The 19,667-nt window shown below is 40.4% G+C and overlaps 1 protein-coding gene across 1 annotated transcript in view; it reads left to right on the top strand.

Moving 5' to 3' along the window:
• The window catches only part of LOC144530715 (junction plakoglobin a-like), a 136,637-nt gene extending 129,219 nt beyond the window's left edge, over window positions 1–7,418 (top strand). Inside the window, exons 16-17 of the mRNA XM_078270415.1 lie at window positions 5,171–5,310; window positions 7,162–7,418. Of these exons, the coding sequence (XP_078126541.1) occupies window positions 5,171–5,307 (137 nt within the window). The 3' untranslated portion in view covers window positions 5,308–5,310; window positions 7,162–7,418. The remainder of the gene's footprint in view (window positions 1–5,170; window positions 5,311–7,161) is intronic.
• The last annotated feature ends 12,249 nt before the right edge of the window (window positions 7,419–19,667 follow it).

Genomic DNA, 19,667 nt, shown 5'->3' with positions numbered 1-19,667 from the left:
AGCCAAGTTAACTCATTTTTTCTAAGGTCTCTCAGTTACACCTTCCATACACACTTCTATTCAACCTCCACACATTCATCCATAGGCCTATGATTTTTCAGCCTGTTCTCATGAACAATACGTTCGAAAAGATAAGCACTGTAATTTTTTGCTGCGTGCACGACATTGACTGCCGCTGTATAAGAACATAGCTGGCCACGTAGGGAGCATGTCGGGGTGGATGGGTGGGGGTTAAAACATGGGACTTTCAAGCCAGGGAGCGGAGTTTGCTTCCTGAGGAAAACAAAAGACTTTCACCCTGGAAATGTGTGTTCCTTGCGAGTGTTTTAATCCAAACCACGATATTTTCCTAAAATTGACTAGTCGTTTCGGTGCCTAAACTTGATTTTCACCGCCGCGTAACGCACATTCTTGACCGTAATCTCCACCGAAACAACCGGCAGCTCGCGGTGCTCTGTACCCGGCTCACAGTCACCTATTCTGGCCCTATTCTCTGCCACTGACCTGACGTAGCACCATGCGGAGCACCGTAGCCGGCGTCACAGAGCTCTGTAGCGGCTAGCAACTGCCACTCGGCGTCATAGAACTCTATAGCTGATATCATGTGACCATCCGGCGGTCTCCTAGTTTTTGTATGTCATCATACGTTTTAGTGTGCATAACTTTTCGTTCGATATCATACGAAGCCGTTCATGAGAATGCGTTGGATTTTTACATTGCTAGTTTTGAGTGCCCACAGAATGCTTTTCACAATGCAGTCAATAACCAGGATTCACGTGTCCTGGAAAAAATTGAAAATCTGGACAGATGTGGATGAGTTTACTTCTCGCTGGAAAATGGCAGATTACAATTGTCATACATTTTACATTTCTGCTGCCTGATATACCAGAACGTACATTTAAAATCAACACTAATTGCTGCACTGTAACTAGTTACCATCTGTACTTATCAGAGATGGGAGTAAGTCACACATGGGCAAGTCACAAGTACGTCTCAAGTCTTAACCTTCAAGTCTCAAGCAAGTCCAAGTCATTTTTTGCGACAATCAAGCAAGTCAAGTCAAATCATAGCTTTGGTCAAGCAAGTCAAGTCATACAAAAGTTTCCATTTTTAAACAAGCTAAAGAGAGTGGTTATGCACTGCTGGAGTTTTATTTGCATTTTTCCCTACTCAATATTCAAAAGGCATTGCGTCCAAGCCACCCACATCTGAACGGTTTAAATGTATACAGATAAAAGCACAGCCTAAAACTGATATTAGGCCAACAATAAATCAACATACGTATTTGTTCAATATGCCTCAAACATGACATCAAATCATGAAATTCATTCAAACAATTTAAGTATAATGGTTTCTAGTCAAATAATATTCTTCAAACATGCCTCACTTTTATGGGACAGAAACACATCCTTTAACCTTTCCTTCTCTTAAAGAAAAAAACAAACATATTCTTTAAGTGTAGCTGAATCCCACCACCTTTTGTGTAATTTGGAGAGATTGACTGAGTTTATGTATCACATGGAATGGATAGCACATGTTAATATTTGTCAGTGTATTTGTGAGTGAATGTGTGCGTGTGTGTGAGAGAGAGAGTGAGTGAAAAGTTATTAATATTGGTGAGTGTATGTGTGCATGTGTGAGAGTGCAGTGTTGGGTGTGTATGTGTGTCTAGCTTTATTCACATACTTACGTCTGTGTGTGTGTGTGTGTGTGTGAGAGAGAGAGAGTGCAGTTTGTGTTGTGTGTAATATGTATGTGTGTGCCTAGTTTTATTCGCTCTTACCGCCACCTTGAACAAAGAGGGGAGTTCTGTCCATCACAAACGTCCAAATAGTGGTTCAGCTGAATATGGGGACTGGAACCGGAATCTCTCCCGATGAAATTCGACGTGGTGGTGGTTGACGTCGCAAATTGTTGTACTGCAGACAGTTTGTTTCTTCTTTGCCTGGTCAGATGTGTAATCCTTAAAGCCAAACTTTATTATTTTCGGGGCAGTGGGATCCATGACGTTAAGTTACTAGCCGTAGCCAGTCTCGTTTACTGCAGGTCTGCCGCCGCGTGCCGCGTCATCATATCAACGTATCAATATGGTCTTTGGTGTTTTTTGCCCCCAACGTCTCCTCCCAGGCAGCGCAGCAATGGTTATGTTTAGGGTTAAGGTTAGGGTTAGCTGCCTGGAAGGCGCCGTTGGAGGCAAAAAAACACCATTGAGCCCTCAATATCAGAGGGGAAAAAAAATATATTTATTAAACAAAATCAAGTCATTTCAAGTCATTTGACTCAAGTCTAAGGCAAGTCTCAAGTCATGAATATCAAGTCAAAGTCAAGTCTCAAGTCATGAATATCAAGTCAAAGTCAAGTCGAGTCTTTTATGAATGTTTATCAAGCAAGTCTCAAGTCCTAAAATTTGCGACTCGAGTCAAGTCATGTGACTCGAGTCCCCCATGTCTGGTACTTATGCTATAACTTAACTGAGCTGACAGTAAAAATGTCATCTTTTGGAGCATTAGAAGAGAGAACTTTTTTCGATTGCTAAACGACAGTGGTAACACCACAAGCTACATTTTCAAAACCACAGTCTGGATTACCAACAGTCATCTGAGCATAACCGTTCACATCACCTGCAAAACTCATTCCAGGCAACACAATTCTTCACACACATGTCTCAGAACAGGCTCAGTGCAGCCAAACACTATGAACAATCCTCACTGAGATAACACACACTGCCACTCAGAACACACTGAGAGTATAAACACCACCATCAAACACCAATACAGAAATTACCATTTTTTTTATCTTCACAGTTTGAATAATTTGAGTGACTTAACACAAATTGATATTTTCTTTAAGAAGAATGCCTTTATTTATCCCGCGAGGGGAAATTCAGAATTTTAACTCTGTTAGTACAGTTGCACACACATTGAACACAGGCCTGAATTACAAACATGCTCAGGATCTATACATGCTAAACACACTAATGGAGAGATGTCAGAGTGAGGGAGCTGCTCCTTGGAGGAGCGCCCCGAGCAGTTGGGGGTTTGGTGCCTTGCTCAAGAGCACATCTCTCCAGCTACCAGTCCACACTCCGTACTTTGGTCCGTACAGGGACTTGAACCAGCGACCCTCTGGTTTCTAACTCAACTCCCTACGGACTGACTGAGCTACTGCCACCCTTTAAAGAAAAGAGAGAAATTCTTGTACATAGAAATCTTTATTTTATAACATACCAGTTTTTTAGGTCAACAGGAAGGAATGAAAATCAGCAGTTTTCTTCAATAGATAGTATCCATAGTAATAAACGTAATTACTGAATACAAACTATAGGTACGTAATAGTAACAAAGAATTGTGGGGCTAATCCTGCCTCTCTCCAGCATTAGGCCACACATTTTCGTCAACATCGCAACGGATGTTCTCTCTTGCCAAGCACCTAGGGAACAACTTGTGTCCCTGCATCCAGCACTCATAGCTTCCAATCGCGACATTTGGTCATGTGGGTGGTGAGCCTACACATACTTTCCACCTCCAGGCAGAGAAAACCTCTGAAAAGGCAGGTACAACACCATAAATCTGCAGTGTGCTGCAAACCTCTCTGTGACAGCTGCAGCGTGGTGAAAAGCAACATTATCGCAGACTATCACAAACACTTGGGGGGTTCTTTCTGGTTCCCCTTGTTCTGCTGTTACTAGCTGAGCGTAAAGCTGTTCTAGGAAAGCTGTAAGTCTTTATGTGTTGTACTGGCCAATGAGTGGTGTGTTGAGAAGCAAATCATCATTGGCCATTGCAGCACACATGGTGATATTCCCCCCCCCCCCTTTGGCCTGGAACCTCCACACTGGCCCTCGGTTTTCTTGCGTTGTTGGCAACAACCATGTCAACAATAGCATTTTCCCTGCGCATGTGAAAATATCTTTCCTCTTCCTCCTGTTGGGGGCAGCCTTTGGGTCCTATTGTAAAAATACATTGACAGTAAAAACTGTTAGGCTATAGCTGTGTAAATATCCTCTAATTGCAATACAGAAATCAATTGCTGTAATGTTATAATTTACTGTTAGGATGCAACTCTCACCTGTTTGTTCGGTGGAAAATTCACATAACAGATGCAACTGTAGATCTTTGCAGATTGGGTTGCACCCTCAACCCTGCCTCTCTCAATGAGAGACCATGATTCACAACATGCTCTATAAGTGTAGCTCTTATTTCATCGGAAATTACAGCTCCTTGTCTTCTTCTAGGTCTTCCTCCACGCATCCGTACTCTCCCTGCCACTCTTCTCCCTCAACCAACCTACCGTCCTCGGTCCATTTCCAAAAAAAGTCTTTTTGAGCGTTCCCTATGTAAATTATATACCGTCACTAACAAGTCTAAAACAAGACACCTGCTTAGGCTTTCATCTGAAATTACGATCAGCAGTGTTTGAAATGCACCAGGCTGAAATGAATGCGTGAATGTGTGGTTAACAGTTTTGACAGCAGTGTGTTAGCATTTGAACAAAGTGCTGTAAATCCACAGTGTTGTGCAGGTTGTGGTTAAAGCCATGGAATAAATGTAGACTTTGGAAAACTGTGTTCCTTGCGCTATTTTCAGATGGTTGTCTTTTAAAGATTTTTCCTTTCTTCATAATGTGTACTCCTTTCTGTTATTTGAGTAGTTATCTAATCTGAGTTTTACTTCAAAACACACACACACTTTGTGCATTAAAACGGTGGTGGCAGCATCATCAAAGGTGTATTGAGGAAATGAAACAGCTGATTGATCTGCATCAGCGAGGGACGTTACCAGCAACTCGACTGACGTCATCACTCCCTCTGACCAATGCTGTAACTTCATCACTCACACAGCGACAGACTCAGCGACAGAGCAACAGAGTTTAGTGTTTATCAGTTTCTCTGGTCCAGCCAAAATAAATAAAAAATGCACCTTCCAACACCTCTAAGCTCACTAATGAACACATTCTATCTCATTTGTTTAAGCTATACTCAAACAGTAATGTAAAAACAACAATATGTGATTTTACAGGTAGTTAGAGATATAGTTGTGGCTACTATCATATCTCACCCACAGCTCATTCATGGAATATACACGTCACCAGTATGTTCTGGAGGATGTAGAGTGCATCTGTTAAATACATTTGGTTGATCAGTCTCTGCTCCTCTGTGTCTGTCTCTCAGAGTTAGATGGCTCTTACCCTCCCTATGGCTACGCTGATCTGTCTCTGGACAGCCTGCCGCTAGAGCCTGACCTCCACGAGCCCTACATCCCCGACATGACCTATGACCCAAGACAAGCCTACCCTGAACCACTCTAACAGGTAAAGACACACACACACACACACACACACACCCACCCATTGTGTTGGCAGTTGTACAAGTTTAATTCTCATTTTTGTAAAAACTTGGTGTCAAACTTGGTGTCAAACAACAACAACACTACTACTACTACTACTACTACTACTACTACTACTACTTCTACTTCTAAGGGGTGGCTGTCGCAAGGTCGGTCGTTCGATCCCTTGCCCTGCAGTCCCATGTGTCCTTGGGCAAGACACTGAACCCTGAATTGCTCCCGATGCTGCGCCATCAGTGTGTGAATGTTCATCTGACGAGCAGGTGGCACCTTTGATGGCAGCCTTGGCCACAGTGTATGAATGTGTGTCAATGGTGAATGGTATCTGTACTGTAAAAGCGCTTGAGTAGTTGTTAAGACTAGAAAAGCACTATATAAATGCTTTACATTTACTACTACTACTACTACTAATAATAATAATAATAATAACAATAATAATGTGTATTTAAATAGCACTTATTAAAATCAGGTAATTAATTACAAAGGCAATAAAATAATTCAAGTGATAACAGTGACATCTTTAGAATAAAAAAATGCCTTACACACTTTAATTAGGTTTTTATTTTAGCAGAACATAAACACAGTAGAACATGAACTAAAGTGTAGGTGAATGCAAATGAGAAACCAGAGTTGGAAGAACCTCCCAAGTTATCCATGTCATTTAGATCTTTCCTTTGTAAGTGTTATGATTTCCCAGTAAGTTATAACCGTTTGGTGTGTCCCTGGATCTATAATGTTTCTTCATGTGTGCATCATATAAACAAGCACACACTGCAGGAATTATCCACTGCCCCGACAGTTGCTCTCACCATTGACAGATGGACCTTGACTGCCACTTCATCTCAGAGCTGCTGCTGCTTCTGCTGCTGCTAGGGTAGGCATCTTAGAAAAGTAGGGCTAGTGTAGCTGATTGGTGTGACAGAACCTTAAAGGTGCTCTAAGCGATGTCACACGTCTTTTACACTACAACATTTTTTGTCACATACAGCAAACATCTCCTCACTATCCGCGAGCTGCCTTTCCACTGAACACACAAAAAAAACATGGTCTCTGTAGACAGCCCAGGCTCCACACACAGCAACAAAAACAAACTGGCCAACCTGCACCACCAAACATAACAAACAGAGTTCCAGTGTTCCAGCCAATAACCGACAAGAAGGATTTGGGGGTGGGGGTTGGGGGGGTTAGTGCGCGGAAGCACGGAACGGAGGGGATGAGGATGTGGGAGGGGCGAGCTAGCGTCGTTTTGTTTGAAAATACTTCGAACAACAAGTAGTGCTGTCCCCCAACATCGCTTAGAGCACCTTTAACCGATGTCATAAAGGCAATAATAGGTTTTGTTGTTAATATGGTTCTTTTTTCATTGTATTTTTTGTAATTGTGTTTCTTCTTATATTCTCTAAGAGCAATACACATGAATTAGTACTAATGTACTTGTGAAAATGGCAATAAACATTTTTTTCTATTCTTTTAGATATACAGTACTGTACTGTCCCTGCTTCAAAATTGTGCTTTATAAATTACAATAGAACACTACTTCATTATTCTTCTGCATTTAAACTCACCCAAAAACCCCATACACAAGTGGTTCCCAACCTTTTTCCTGCAGGGCCCCCTTTTTGTAGATGCAAATATTTCCTTACCATATCTGGCAACCTGCACTTTAGCCAGATGCAAATTAGTTTTTCCTCGGATGTCAAAGGAATTTCCCGCCCTTATTCTGCCTCTGATTGGCTTACCTTGGTATTCTTATCCTAACCAATCTGACATATTTATTTTATATTTTCTGTTGTTGTTTTTTTTTTTGTTGTTGCAGGAGAATAAAACAGAAATGCTGAAAGAAAACAAGAGAATGAGCAAATCACAGGAAGAAAGACTGGAGGAATGGATGGAGGAAGAAGGAGATTGGAGTTTTTAATCACAAACGGAATCAGCCCTTTCCAACGGGAGGGGGAGAAAAAAAAATCCCATTTGGCAATCAAGAACTATCAAAAGAGGTTGCTTATTAACAAGAGGTTTATTGTTGCTGTAAATGAAATATGTAACTTTGTTATAATGTTTTACTGTGGGGTGGAAGTGTGTGTGTGTGGGGGGGGGGTGTCTGAAGATTTGAGGCATTGTTACACGGGTAACTTTTTGAAGCAATCAAATTAGGCAAGAATGCATTATATTAACAGTTTGGGACGTGTGGAGCAAACAGGAGGGGCTTAACCAAACTCAGCTGATAATCCTTACCAAATGTTTTAGCATTTTATCTGTACAGGATCTACTAGTTAGAGAGAATTTTAATTTGCTGAAATATTACAACATCAATGTTAAAGCGGGATGTCAGTGATGCAATGCCTGTTGTAACATTAGCTGTGATATACAGATATTATTTTTCCCACATGTTGATACCTCATGGGAAACACCCATAATTAGTCAGTAAGAAGTTCCATTACATCATAGTTAACTATAACCCCCAGTTTAACCAAATGTTTTATTGACATCACTAAAACACTCACTATGATAACTTTTCACAACTTTTCAAAGCCGGCAGCATTTTACAGAATAGATTTTTTTGCTACCAAATGCTACCCGTGTATCCCAGCCTTTGGCTGCTGTCTTTTAGATGTCTCCACTGTGTATTTGATGGTGCACATGTCCCAGGGTGTCCATGTGTGGTTGTTGCATGGTAGTATTGTGTACTCATGGAAATATTCTTTACCTTTACATACTGAGAAAAATAGATATCCGGGTTGTACAAGCCAATTTGGATTACGCCGGCCATTTGGAAAACCTCAGTGAGGAGCAGGACTACAAATCCCACCATGTCCCAGCCTCACTTTCACCAAGTGGATATTCTGTTTAAATGGCCATAGGAAATGGACTACAAATCATCTTGGCATCTTCGGCATCAGACTACACATCCCATCACTTTTCAGTAATACCCAGTTGGACCAACATCTCCACTGGAAATGGACCACAGCTCTTTGATCAGTTTGTACACACCTTTGTGGGTGCCATGTAGTACACTGCAGAGTGAATTTGCAACTTGCACCATGCTTACACATACATTATGACAAATGGCTTTTGTACTACTGTGGGCGGATCATAGAAATTTGTTGATAACTGTATGTCACTGGTCACTGTCAATAGAGGAGTAGGGGGTGCAACCTCTAATACAACATATGTGCTGCTGCTCACAGCATGTGTTAAGATTTAGTCTTTGATTAATGTGCAGCTCCTTTTCTATCTTACCATCACATCATATTACAGTCTACATGGTCTGCATTTAAGTTGCTGCAGTTGGAATGTGGACATCATGGCACCAGGGGGAAATGTACTTATACAGTACAAGGCTGCTGTTGTCGGTTGCAATACGACAACAACTGCATTAGCCTGCAATGTTAAGAAAGCACAACTGCAATGACTAATCAATTGCTAAGGCAATCTACCACAACTATACTGTTCCTGAATCATTAAATTTTGTTATTTTCAACTGTTTTGGTATACATTTATTATTCTTGCATGGACGACTATCCAAAGCTATGAAAGATTTAAAATGCTCAAATGAAAACAACTCTAACGCATACGTATTTTCTTTTAATGTATTCCTTAAATTTTAAATAACATTTGAGAAAAAGTTATTTTAATGTGGCATAGAAAACTGTCACAATGAAAAACAATTTATTCAGATATCAAAGACAAAAAGCCAAATCATTTTGCTTTTAACAGAAATGTTCTCCTAATTATGGCACAGTAAATGCACACAAAAAGGAAATGCATAACAATATGAATTGTGTTTTACTTTATTTCTTTGTTGGATTAAGGCATCTCCAAAGTAAAGGGAAATTATGGTTTGTTAAAAATTGGGTTTTATCTTCTTAGCTCAGGAAATTTGTTCTGCAAGTTATATCTGACATCTGGGAAAGGCAGCAACATCACTAAAAATACTGTTAGTTCAATAAGGGCAAGTAACACAAACAGTCAGATGACAAGAATAGCTAAACTGTTGCTTTGTTTTAAACCTGGAGTATCATCTGATTGTTCATGTTTGTTGCCCCACTGGACATATTTTTAGTGATGTTGTCAGGTTCACAGATCTCAGCAACTAATTCCAATAGCTCTGATTGCCAGAGCTACTAAAATAAAACCCAAGTTGTTTTTTTTTGTAAGTAAAGGGTAACACCTTTCAACACAAACTTAAAGCTATGTAGTGCATGTGTTGTAGAGAAATGGGTACATTTTAGAGCCTTTCACAATACAGTCAGCCTGTAAAACTGTTGTTAGCTCTGTTAGCCTGGCACTTTCAGCTGGTTAGTTAGTGAGAATGTTTGATACAGTGATGGCCAATTCATCAATGCTTCATCAGGCATTTTCTTTATTTTCTGAGCCCACTAGATGGCACTCTCTGTTGAACAAATGGTTGAAAGCACACTAAATTAGCATTCCTTTTTCTTTAAACCAAGAGTGCCATCTAGTAGGGTCAGCAAATACTAATGGTTCATGAAGCTTCATTTGGATGTCACTAGTTTGATATAGCCAAGAGCTAACTAAACCAGAATCAACGGTCTATTTTGTAGGTGTCCTGTGCATGAAACCACTTAAGGCTAGCTAGGGTTAGGGTTAGGGCTAGCTACTTGAAGAAATTCCAAAAGGTAAATTTAAGTTAAATTAGTTAAGTTAAGAGTAATAATGTTAACGTATGCAATGTTTGTAACTTGCTAACGTTATTGTTAATTCACAATTGCAAACTGCCTTAGTAAACTTTGCAAACATTAGCTAGCAGCATAACGTTAATGTTAAAATGTAGCGTTACATTGCTGCCTGTACTGTAACAACTTTACTTAACGCTTTGTTAGGCAGTTACTTTATTCATGAATGTATTGAAACTCACCTATTTCAATGCTGTTGTGCAGGATAGCTAGATAAATATTGATTCCTGGTCAAAGCTAAATGCTAATTTAGCTGTTTCTTTTCTCCCGGTGTCTGTATCGCAACAGTATCCCATCCAACAACGAAGCATGGCACAATCTTCGAGAAGATGCTTTTACAGTGTGCCATTTTGATCAGACAACAAATTCCTGTATCGGAGTTTTCACGATTTCCCTGTTGATGAAGAAATACGTGCCCGTTGTGTGAGGGCGATCAGCAGAGATGAGGGACCAAGTTTTAGGATTCTTCGTGGGAGCACCTTTGTGTGCAGTCTGCACTTTTCCCCTTGATGATAGATAGGCTACACATCGGCCAGTGGACGGATCCATATTAAACAGGGATCGGTGCCGTCTAGATTCCACTGGAATGATTGGGGTAAGAGTAGGTGAACAGTGTTAAACTTAATACTAATCCATTAATACATTACTTGTACAACATGTTTAATAATTTAATCCTGATGCAATATAGCTGTTACATTTTGTCATTTTGGGGAAAAAAAAAAAGAAAAGTAAAAGTATATGGCAGTTAAGTAAAATTACTATTTTATAGCAGTATTTGGAGTAACTGGTCTCTCTGTGAAAAGACTTGACATCTTAAACCTCATCCATCTTAGAAGCTTCTTCAGTTTTATTGACTGGTGTGTGTTTGTGTGTGACCTTTTTAACCTCTTAAGTGTGTCACAACAGAGACAACAGCAACAGTCAGCTAAAATGAAGAGGCTTCTTGGATCAGTATCAGAAGAAAACTTCCACTTATTGATGAACTGTTCATGTTTCTGTGTCGTGTTGCAGCTGGGCTTCAGGAGAAAACCTTGTCTACCATCTTTGAGGTCAGCCTGTCCACAGTTGGCTGTATCATTTTAACATGGACTAGCTACCTTTACCAGGTTCTTGGCTCACTGCCTATGTGGATGACAAGAGAGCAGGTGCAGGTCACAATGCCTCATAAGTTCAAGCGAACGTTGAGAGTTATAGTAGACTGCACCGAGATCCGTTGTGAAACACCATTCTCCCTCTCACTACAGTCAGAAACCTTTTCGAGCTACAAAAACCACACCACCTTTAAAGGGCTGATTGGTGTAGCTCCATGTGGTGTTATCACATTTGTATCGAAACTCTACACAGGCTCCATCTCCGACATGGAAATATCACGGAAATGTCAGAGCTTGCATTTACTTCAGCACGGAGATAAAGTAATGGCTGACAAGGGTTTGCTGATTGAGAGGATGTTGTCAGAAGTGGGGGCAACACTCATCATTCCTCTACTGAAGAAATCTCCTCAGCTCAGCAGGGAGGACACCCTGAAGACCCAGGCCATCGCCTGGCTGAGGATTTTAGTTGAGATGGCCATATCTGGAATGGGCTTGTTGTTCTTTCCACAGTGGATTCAGTGAATCAGCTGTGGGCCACCTGCTGCCTCATGTCGAACTATAAGGGACCTCTTGACATTAAAGGAGACAAACCAGTCTGATGTTTTTCTCAACTTTAAGTTGCATATTTCCTAAGTGAGCTAGATGGACTGTAAATAGAAGTGCTTTTATATTACTGTATTGTATGTACAAAAAAATATGTATGTTGAAAGAAGTGATTAAAAAGCCATACTACAGTATGTCGAATAAGTGATTATAAAGCGATAGTATATGTCGAAAAAACCCATAGTATACTATGTTGAATTAAGTGATAAAAAGCCATTGTATGGTAAGTCGAAAAAATTGATAAAAAGCCATAGTATAGTATGTCGAAAAAAAGTAATAAAAAAGTCATAGTATAGAATGTAAAAAAAAGTGATAAAAAGCCATAGTTAAGTATGTCAAAAAAGCGATAAAAAACCATAGTGTAGTATGTAAAAAAAAGTGAATAAAAAGACATAGTATAGTATGTCGAAAAAAGCCAAAGTATAGTGTGTGTCGACAAAAAGTAATAAAAAGGTCATAGTATAGTATGCCGAAAAAAGTGATTAAAAAGCCATGGTATAGCATGTCGAAAAAAGACGTAATATAGTATGTTGAAAAAAGGCATAGTATATTTTGTCGAAAAGTCATTAAACTAGTATAGTACGTCGAAAAAGTGATAAAAACCCTTAGTATAGTATGTCTAAAATAAGAGAAAAAGGCCATTGTATATTTTGTCGAAAAGTCATTAAAAAGCCATAGTATAGTGTGTCGAAAAAAAAAAAAGTGAAAAAAGCCATAGCAAAGTATGTTGAAAAAGTGATTAAAAAGCCATGGTATAGTACGTCGAAAAAAGCAATAGTATAGTATGTCGAAAAGTTATTAAAAAGCCATAGTATTGTATGTCGAAAAAAGTGATTAAAAAGCCATGGTATAGTGCTGGCTTTTCTCCATAATTCCACAGTAGATATGGACATGTTGGGCATCCTTAGAAAGGTGAGGAGCTGTAGTATGCGGATCAGTTTTCAAATTCAACAGGAACCCATATTTGGCCGTTTGGGGGCAGCGCAAAGTCAGGAGGTTTAGCAACAGAATTGTCAAAATCTGGATTTGTTTGAGCTGTCTATTCTGGCTTTTCTCCATAATTCCACAGTAGATATGGACATGTTGGGCATCCTTAGAAAAGTCAGCAGCTGTAGTATGCGAATTAGGTTTCAAATTCAACGGGAACCCATATTTGGCCGTTTGGGGGCAGCGCAAAGTCAGGAGGTTTAGCAACAGAATTGTTGAAATCTGGATTTGTTTGATCTGCCGGCGAAGGCGAAACCCCTACTGGTGGCCGGCGGCGAAGGTGAAACCCCTCTGGAGGCCGGCGGCGAAGGCGAGATCACTCTGGAGGCCGGCGGCAAAGGCGATATCCCTCTGGAGGCCGGTGGCGAAGGCAGCATCCCTCAGGCGGACAAGCAGGACGGCTCAGGCTGAATCCCTCGGGAGACCTGGCGGGCCAGTGAAGGCTGAACTCCTCTGTGGGTCGTGCAGGCGAAGGGGTAGCTGGGCTGGAGCCATGCAATGGGTCAGCTGGGCTGAAGACAGGCGACGGGTCAGCTGGGCTGAAGACAGGCGACGGGTCAGCTGGGCTGGAGACAGACGACGGGTCAGCTGGGCTGAAGACAGGCGACGGGTCAGCTGGGCTGGAGACAGACGACGGGTCAGCTGGGCTGAAGACAGGCGATGGGTCAGCTGCGCTGGAGACAGACGACGGGTCAGCTGGACCAGTGTCTGCCAACAAGGTAACTGGAACAGTCACAGGAATCAAGGCAACAGGATCAGGAACAGGCAACAAGGCAACAGGATCAGAAGTCGGCAAATCCACCGACAGGGTAACTGGAGCAGAAGTCGGCCTGACCGCCGACAAAACACGGGGGGCAGGAGTCGGCCATACCGCCGACAAAACACGGGGGGCAGGAGTCGGTCGAACCACCGACAAAATACGGGGGGCAGGAGTCGGTCGGACCGACAACAAAGGCAAAGTCTCTGGGACGCCGTAGTTATTATTAAGTTAAGTTATTAAAAAGCCATAGTATAGTATGTCAAAAAAGCGATAGCATAGTATGTCGACAAAAAGTAATAAAAAAGTCATAGTATAGTATGTCGAAAAAAGTGATTAAAAAAGCCATGGTATAGCATGTCTGAAAAAGACGTAGTATAGTATGTTGAAAAAAGGCATAGTATATTTTGTCGAAAAAAGTCATTAAAGCATAGTATAGTACGTCGAAAAAGTGATAAAAAACCCTTAGTATAGTATGTCTGAAAATAAGAGAAAAGGCCATTGTATATTTTGTCAGAAAAGTCATTAAAAAGCCATAGTATAGTATGTCGAAAAAAGTGATAAAAAAGCCATAGCAAAGTATGTTGAAAAAGTGATTAAAAAGCCATGGTATAGTACGTCGAAAAAAGCAATAGTATAGTATGTCGAAAAGTTATTAAAAAGCCATAGTATTGTATGTCGAAAAAAGTGATTAAAAAGCCATGGTATAGTATGGCAAAAAAGTGATTAAAAAGCCATGGTATAGTATGGCAAAAGTGATTAAAAAGCCATGGTATAGTGCTGGCTTTTCTCCATAATTCCACAGTAGATATGGACATGTTGGGCATCCTTAGAAAGGTGAGGAGCTGTAGTATGCGGATCAGTTTTCAAATTCAAGGGGAACCCATATTTGCCGTTTGGGGACAGCACAAAATCAGGTTTAGCAACAGAATTGTCAAAATCTGGATTTGTTTGAGCTGTCTATTCTGGCTTTTCTCCATAATTCCACAGTAGATATGGACATGTTGGGCATCCTTAGAAAAGTCAGCAGCTGTAGTATGTGAATTAGGTTTCAAATTCAACGGGAACCCATATTTGGCCGTTTTGGGGCAACGCAAAATCAGGAGGTTTAGCAACAGAATTGTTGAAATCTGATTTGTTTGATCTGCCGGCGAAGGCGAAACCCCTACTGGTGGCCGGGCGGCGAAGGTGAAACTCCCTCTGAGGCCGCGGCGGCGAGATCACTCTGGAGGCCGGGCGGCAAAGGCAATATCCTCTGAGGCCGGTGGCTGAAGGCAGCATCCTCAGGCGGACAAGCGGGACGGCTCAGGCTGAATCCTCGAGACCTGGGCGGGTCAGTGAAGGCTGAACTCCTCTAGCTGGGTCGTGGCAGGCGAAGGGGTAGCTGGGCTGGAGCCATGCAATGGGTCAGCTGGGCTGAAGACAGGCGACGGGTCAGCTGGGCTGAAGACAGGCGACGGGTCAGCTGGGCTGGAGACAGGCGACGTGTCAGCTGGGCTGGAGACAGACGACGGGTCAGCTGGGCTGAAGACAGGCGACGGGTCAGCTGGGCTGAGACAGACGAGCGGGTCAGCTGGGCTGAAGACAGGCGACGGTCAGCTGCGCTGGAGACAGACGACGGGTCAGCTGGACCAGTGTCTGCCAACAAGGTAACTGGAACAGTCACAGGAATCAAGGCAACAGGATCAGGAACAGGCAACAAGGCAACAGGATCAGAAGTCGGCAAATCCACCGACAGGGTAACTGGAGCAGGTCGGCCTGACCGCCGACAAACACGGGGGGCAGGAGTCGGCCATACCGCCGACAAAAGCACGGGGCGAGTCGGCCGAACCACCGACAAAACACGGGGGGCAGGAGTCGGTCGAACCACCGACAAAATACGGGGGGCAGGAGTCGGTCGGACCGACAACAAAGGCAAAGTCTCTGGGACGCCGTAGTTATTATTAAGTTAAGTTATTAAAAAGCCATAGTATGGTATGTTGAAAAAAGCCATATAGTATGTAAAAAAAAGTGATTAAAATATACTATGGCTTTTTAATCACTTTTTTTTTGACAAACTATACTATGTCTAAGTGCACCTTGCACAATAGGTGTATCTACAGCTTTATCAATACTAGTTAAATAGTTGTACATTTTTATTCCCAACTTGTATATATTTTAAATTATTTGTTCTTATATTCTATCCTATTATTATTTCATGTATATTGTATCCTATTATTTCATGTATATTCTGTATGTGTGCTGTGTGTCTGATATTTTGCTGCTGCAACACTGGAATTTCCCTTTTTTTTTGGGATCAATAAAAATCTCTCTCTCTCTCTCTCTCTCTCTCTCTCTCTCTCTCTCTCTCTCTCTCTCTCTCTCTCTCTCTCTCTCTCTCTCTCTCCTCATGCTGGTCACCAGCCTGGTCACACACTGCTGTGGGATGGCATCCCATTCTTCAACCAGCATTTGTCACAAGTCAGCCAAAGTGGTTGTCACTCTGGCACGAACAGCAGGAGTCCTGCCATGAATGCCCTTCACCGTCAGGCCCGTTTGCGCTGGTGTCTGCAACATGTGCACTGGAACCTGAACACGTGGAGGAACGTTATGTTCAGTAGTCCTAACCTCAACCCCATTGAACACTTGTGGGATCAGCTTGGGCGTGCTGTTCGTGCCAGAGTGACCAACACAACCACGTTGACTGACTTGCGACAAATGATGGTTGAAGAATGGGATGCCATCCCATTGTTTGTTTCCATTGTTTGTCTTGTTTCTACAAACTTCAATCATCCAATCCACCAAACGAGTCAATGGCAGAATAAGCTGTTTGGCATTGGCAGAGATTTGGCAAATTTTTCATGGGCGCAACCCACAAATGCATGTTCCTTACAAATGGGGCACCATTTGAAAGGTAACTAAACAGGCTTTCCAACGGTATAAGATTTATTGCCAAAAAGCATTGTTACCACAGAGAAATAATCTACCAAACACTTATTTTTTTTTAAGTTTATTTGTTTTTTTTACTGTCAGTTTTTCTGTTGGCCCTGCCCCTCTCTGTGCCTCCTGTGTTCTCCCCCTCCCGCTGCTGCTGCCAGCTGATTGAGCGCACCTGGTTACCCTCTCACCGTCCCCTATCTGCCTTCGCCCGTCCCTAATCCCAGCTCACAGGCCCTCACCGTCCTATCTGCCTCCGCCATCCTACTCCCAGCTCCCGAGCCCTCACCGTCCTATCTGCCTTCGCCATCCTTATCCCAGCTCACAGGCCCTCACCGTCCTATGTGCATTCGCCATCCTACTCCTAGCTCCCAAGCACTCACCGTCCTCTCTGCCCTCGCCATCCTATCCCTGCTCCCGAGTCCCTCACCATCCTACTTGCACTTTTTCCCTGTCCCTGGCGTCCACCTCCCCACTCCCTTTTCCTTTGATCCAAATAAACCTTTTGCCTTGAGCCTGGCGTTCGAGTCCGTTCTGTTCACTCATCACACCATGGCTTTTCAATCACTTTTTTTAATCACTTTATTTGACATACTACAATATGGCTTTTCAATCACTTTTTTTTTAACATACTATACTATGGCTTTTCATCACTTTTTTCGACATACTATGGCTTTTTAATCGTCTTTTTCAACATACTATACTGTGGCTTTTGGTGACACATACTATGGTTTTTAATCACCTTTTTAGACATATTATACTATGGCTTTTAAATTTTTTTTTTTAACATAATGTACTATGACTTTTTAATCACTTTCTTTTCGACATACTATGGCTTTTTAATCACTTTTTTGACATACTAAACTATGGCTTTTTGATCACTTAATTCAACATACTATAATATGGCTTTTCATCACTTTTTTTGATATACTATGGCTTTATAATTACTTTTTGTCGACACACAATACTATGGCTTTGTTCAACATACTATACTATGGCTTTTTATCACTTTTTTTTCGACATAATATACCATGGCTTTATTATCACTTTTTCGACATACTATGGCTTATTTCGACATACTATACTACGGCTTTTTTCGACATACTATTCTCTGGCTTTTTTATTACTTTTTTCGTCATACTACACCATGACTTTCTTCGACATACTATACTATGGCTTTTTTCGACATATTATGCTATGGCATATTTTAACATACTATACTATGGCTTTTTTAATCACTTTTTCAACATACTATGGCTTATTTCGACATACTATGGCTTTATAATTACTTTTTGTCGACACACAATACTATGGCTTTGTTCAACATACTATACTATGGCTTTTAAAACACTTTTCGACATACTACTCTATGGCGTTTTTATGACTTTTTTCGACATGCTATAACTTGTTTTGACCTACTATACTATGGCTTTTTAATCAGTTTTGTCGACATACTATAGTGTGGCTTTTTAATGACTTTTCGAGATAATATACTACAGCTTTTATCACTTTTTTTTGACATACTATGGGTTTTTTAATCACTTTTTTCGACGTACTGCACTATAACTTTTTTCGACATAATATACTATGGCTTTTCATCACTTTTTTCGACATTATACTATGGCTTTTTTCGACATACTATACTATGGTTTTATAATCACTTTTTGTCGACATACTATACTATGGCTTTTTTCGACATACTATACTATGGCTTCATAATCATTTTTTCATACTACACTATGACTTTTTTCGACTTATACTATTGCTTTTTAATCACTTTTTGTCGACATACTATACTATAGCTTTTTTCGACATATACTATGGCTTATTTCAACATACTATACTATGGCTTTTTTGACATACTATACTATGGCTTTTTCATCACTTTTTTCGACATACTCTCTGTGGCTTATTTCGACATACTATACTATGGCTTTTTAATCACTTTTTTTCGACATACTATACTATGGCTTTGTTCAACATACTATACTATGGCTGTTTTATCACTTTTTCGACATACTATACTATGGCTTTTTATCACTTTTTTTTCGACATAATATACTATGGCTTTATTATCACTTTTTTGACATACTATGGCTTATTTCGACGTACTATACTACGGCTTTTTTCGACATACTATACTATGGCTTTTTTCGACATACTATATGGCTTTTTTATCACTTTTTTGACATACTATGGCTTATTTCGACATACTATACTATGGCTTCATAATAATTTTTTCGATATACTACACTATGACTTTTTTCGACTTACTATACTATTGCTTTTTAATCACTTTTTCTGGACATACTATACTATGGCTTATTTTGACATACTATACTATGGCTTTGTTCGACGTACCATACTACGGCTTTTATCGACATACTATTCTCTGGCTTTTTTTATTACTTATTTTCGACATACTACACCATGACTTTTTTCAACATACTATACTATGGCTTTTTTCGACATGTTATACTATGGCTTATTTTAACATACTATATTATGGCTTTTTAATCACTTTTTGTGGACATACTATACTATGGCTTATTTCGACGTACTATACTATGGCTTCTTGATGACATTTTTTCGACATACTATATGGCTTTTTTATCACTTTTTTGACATACTATGGCTTATTTCGACATACTATACTATGGCTTCATAATCATTTTTTCGACATAATACACTGTGACTTTTTTCGACTTACTATACTATTGCTTTTTAATCACTTTTTTTCGACATACTATCTGTAGCTTTTTTCGACATACTATACAATGGCTTCTTAATCACATTTTTTCGACTTACTATACTATTGCTTTTTATCACTGTTTTCGACATACTATACTATGGCTTTTTCATCACTTTTTTTTGACGTACTGTCTGTGGCTTTTTTCGACATACTATACTATGGCTTTTTTTTATCACTTATTCAACATACTATGGCTTATTTCGACATACTATACTATGGCTTTATAATTACTTTTTGTCGACACACAATACTAAGGCTTTGTTCAACATACTATACTATGGCTTTTAAAACACTTTGGTCAATATACTACACTATGACTTTTTTCGACTTACTATACTATGGCTTTTTAATCACTTTTTTTTCGACATAATATACTACTATTATAATATACTTTATTATCACTTTTTTGACATACTATGGCTTATTTCGACGTACTATACTATGGCTTTTTTCGACATGTTATACTATGGCATATTTTAACATACTATATTATGGCTTTTTAATCACTTTTTGTGGACA

Source organism: Sander vitreus, chromosome 15 (genome assembly GCF_031162955.1).
Source record: "Sander vitreus isolate 19-12246 chromosome 15, sanVit1, whole genome shotgun sequence".
Classification (NCBI taxonomy): Eukaryota; Metazoa; Chordata; class Actinopteri; order Perciformes; family Percidae; genus Sander; species Sander vitreus.
This window is presented reverse-complemented; position numbering and strand designations above follow the sequence as displayed.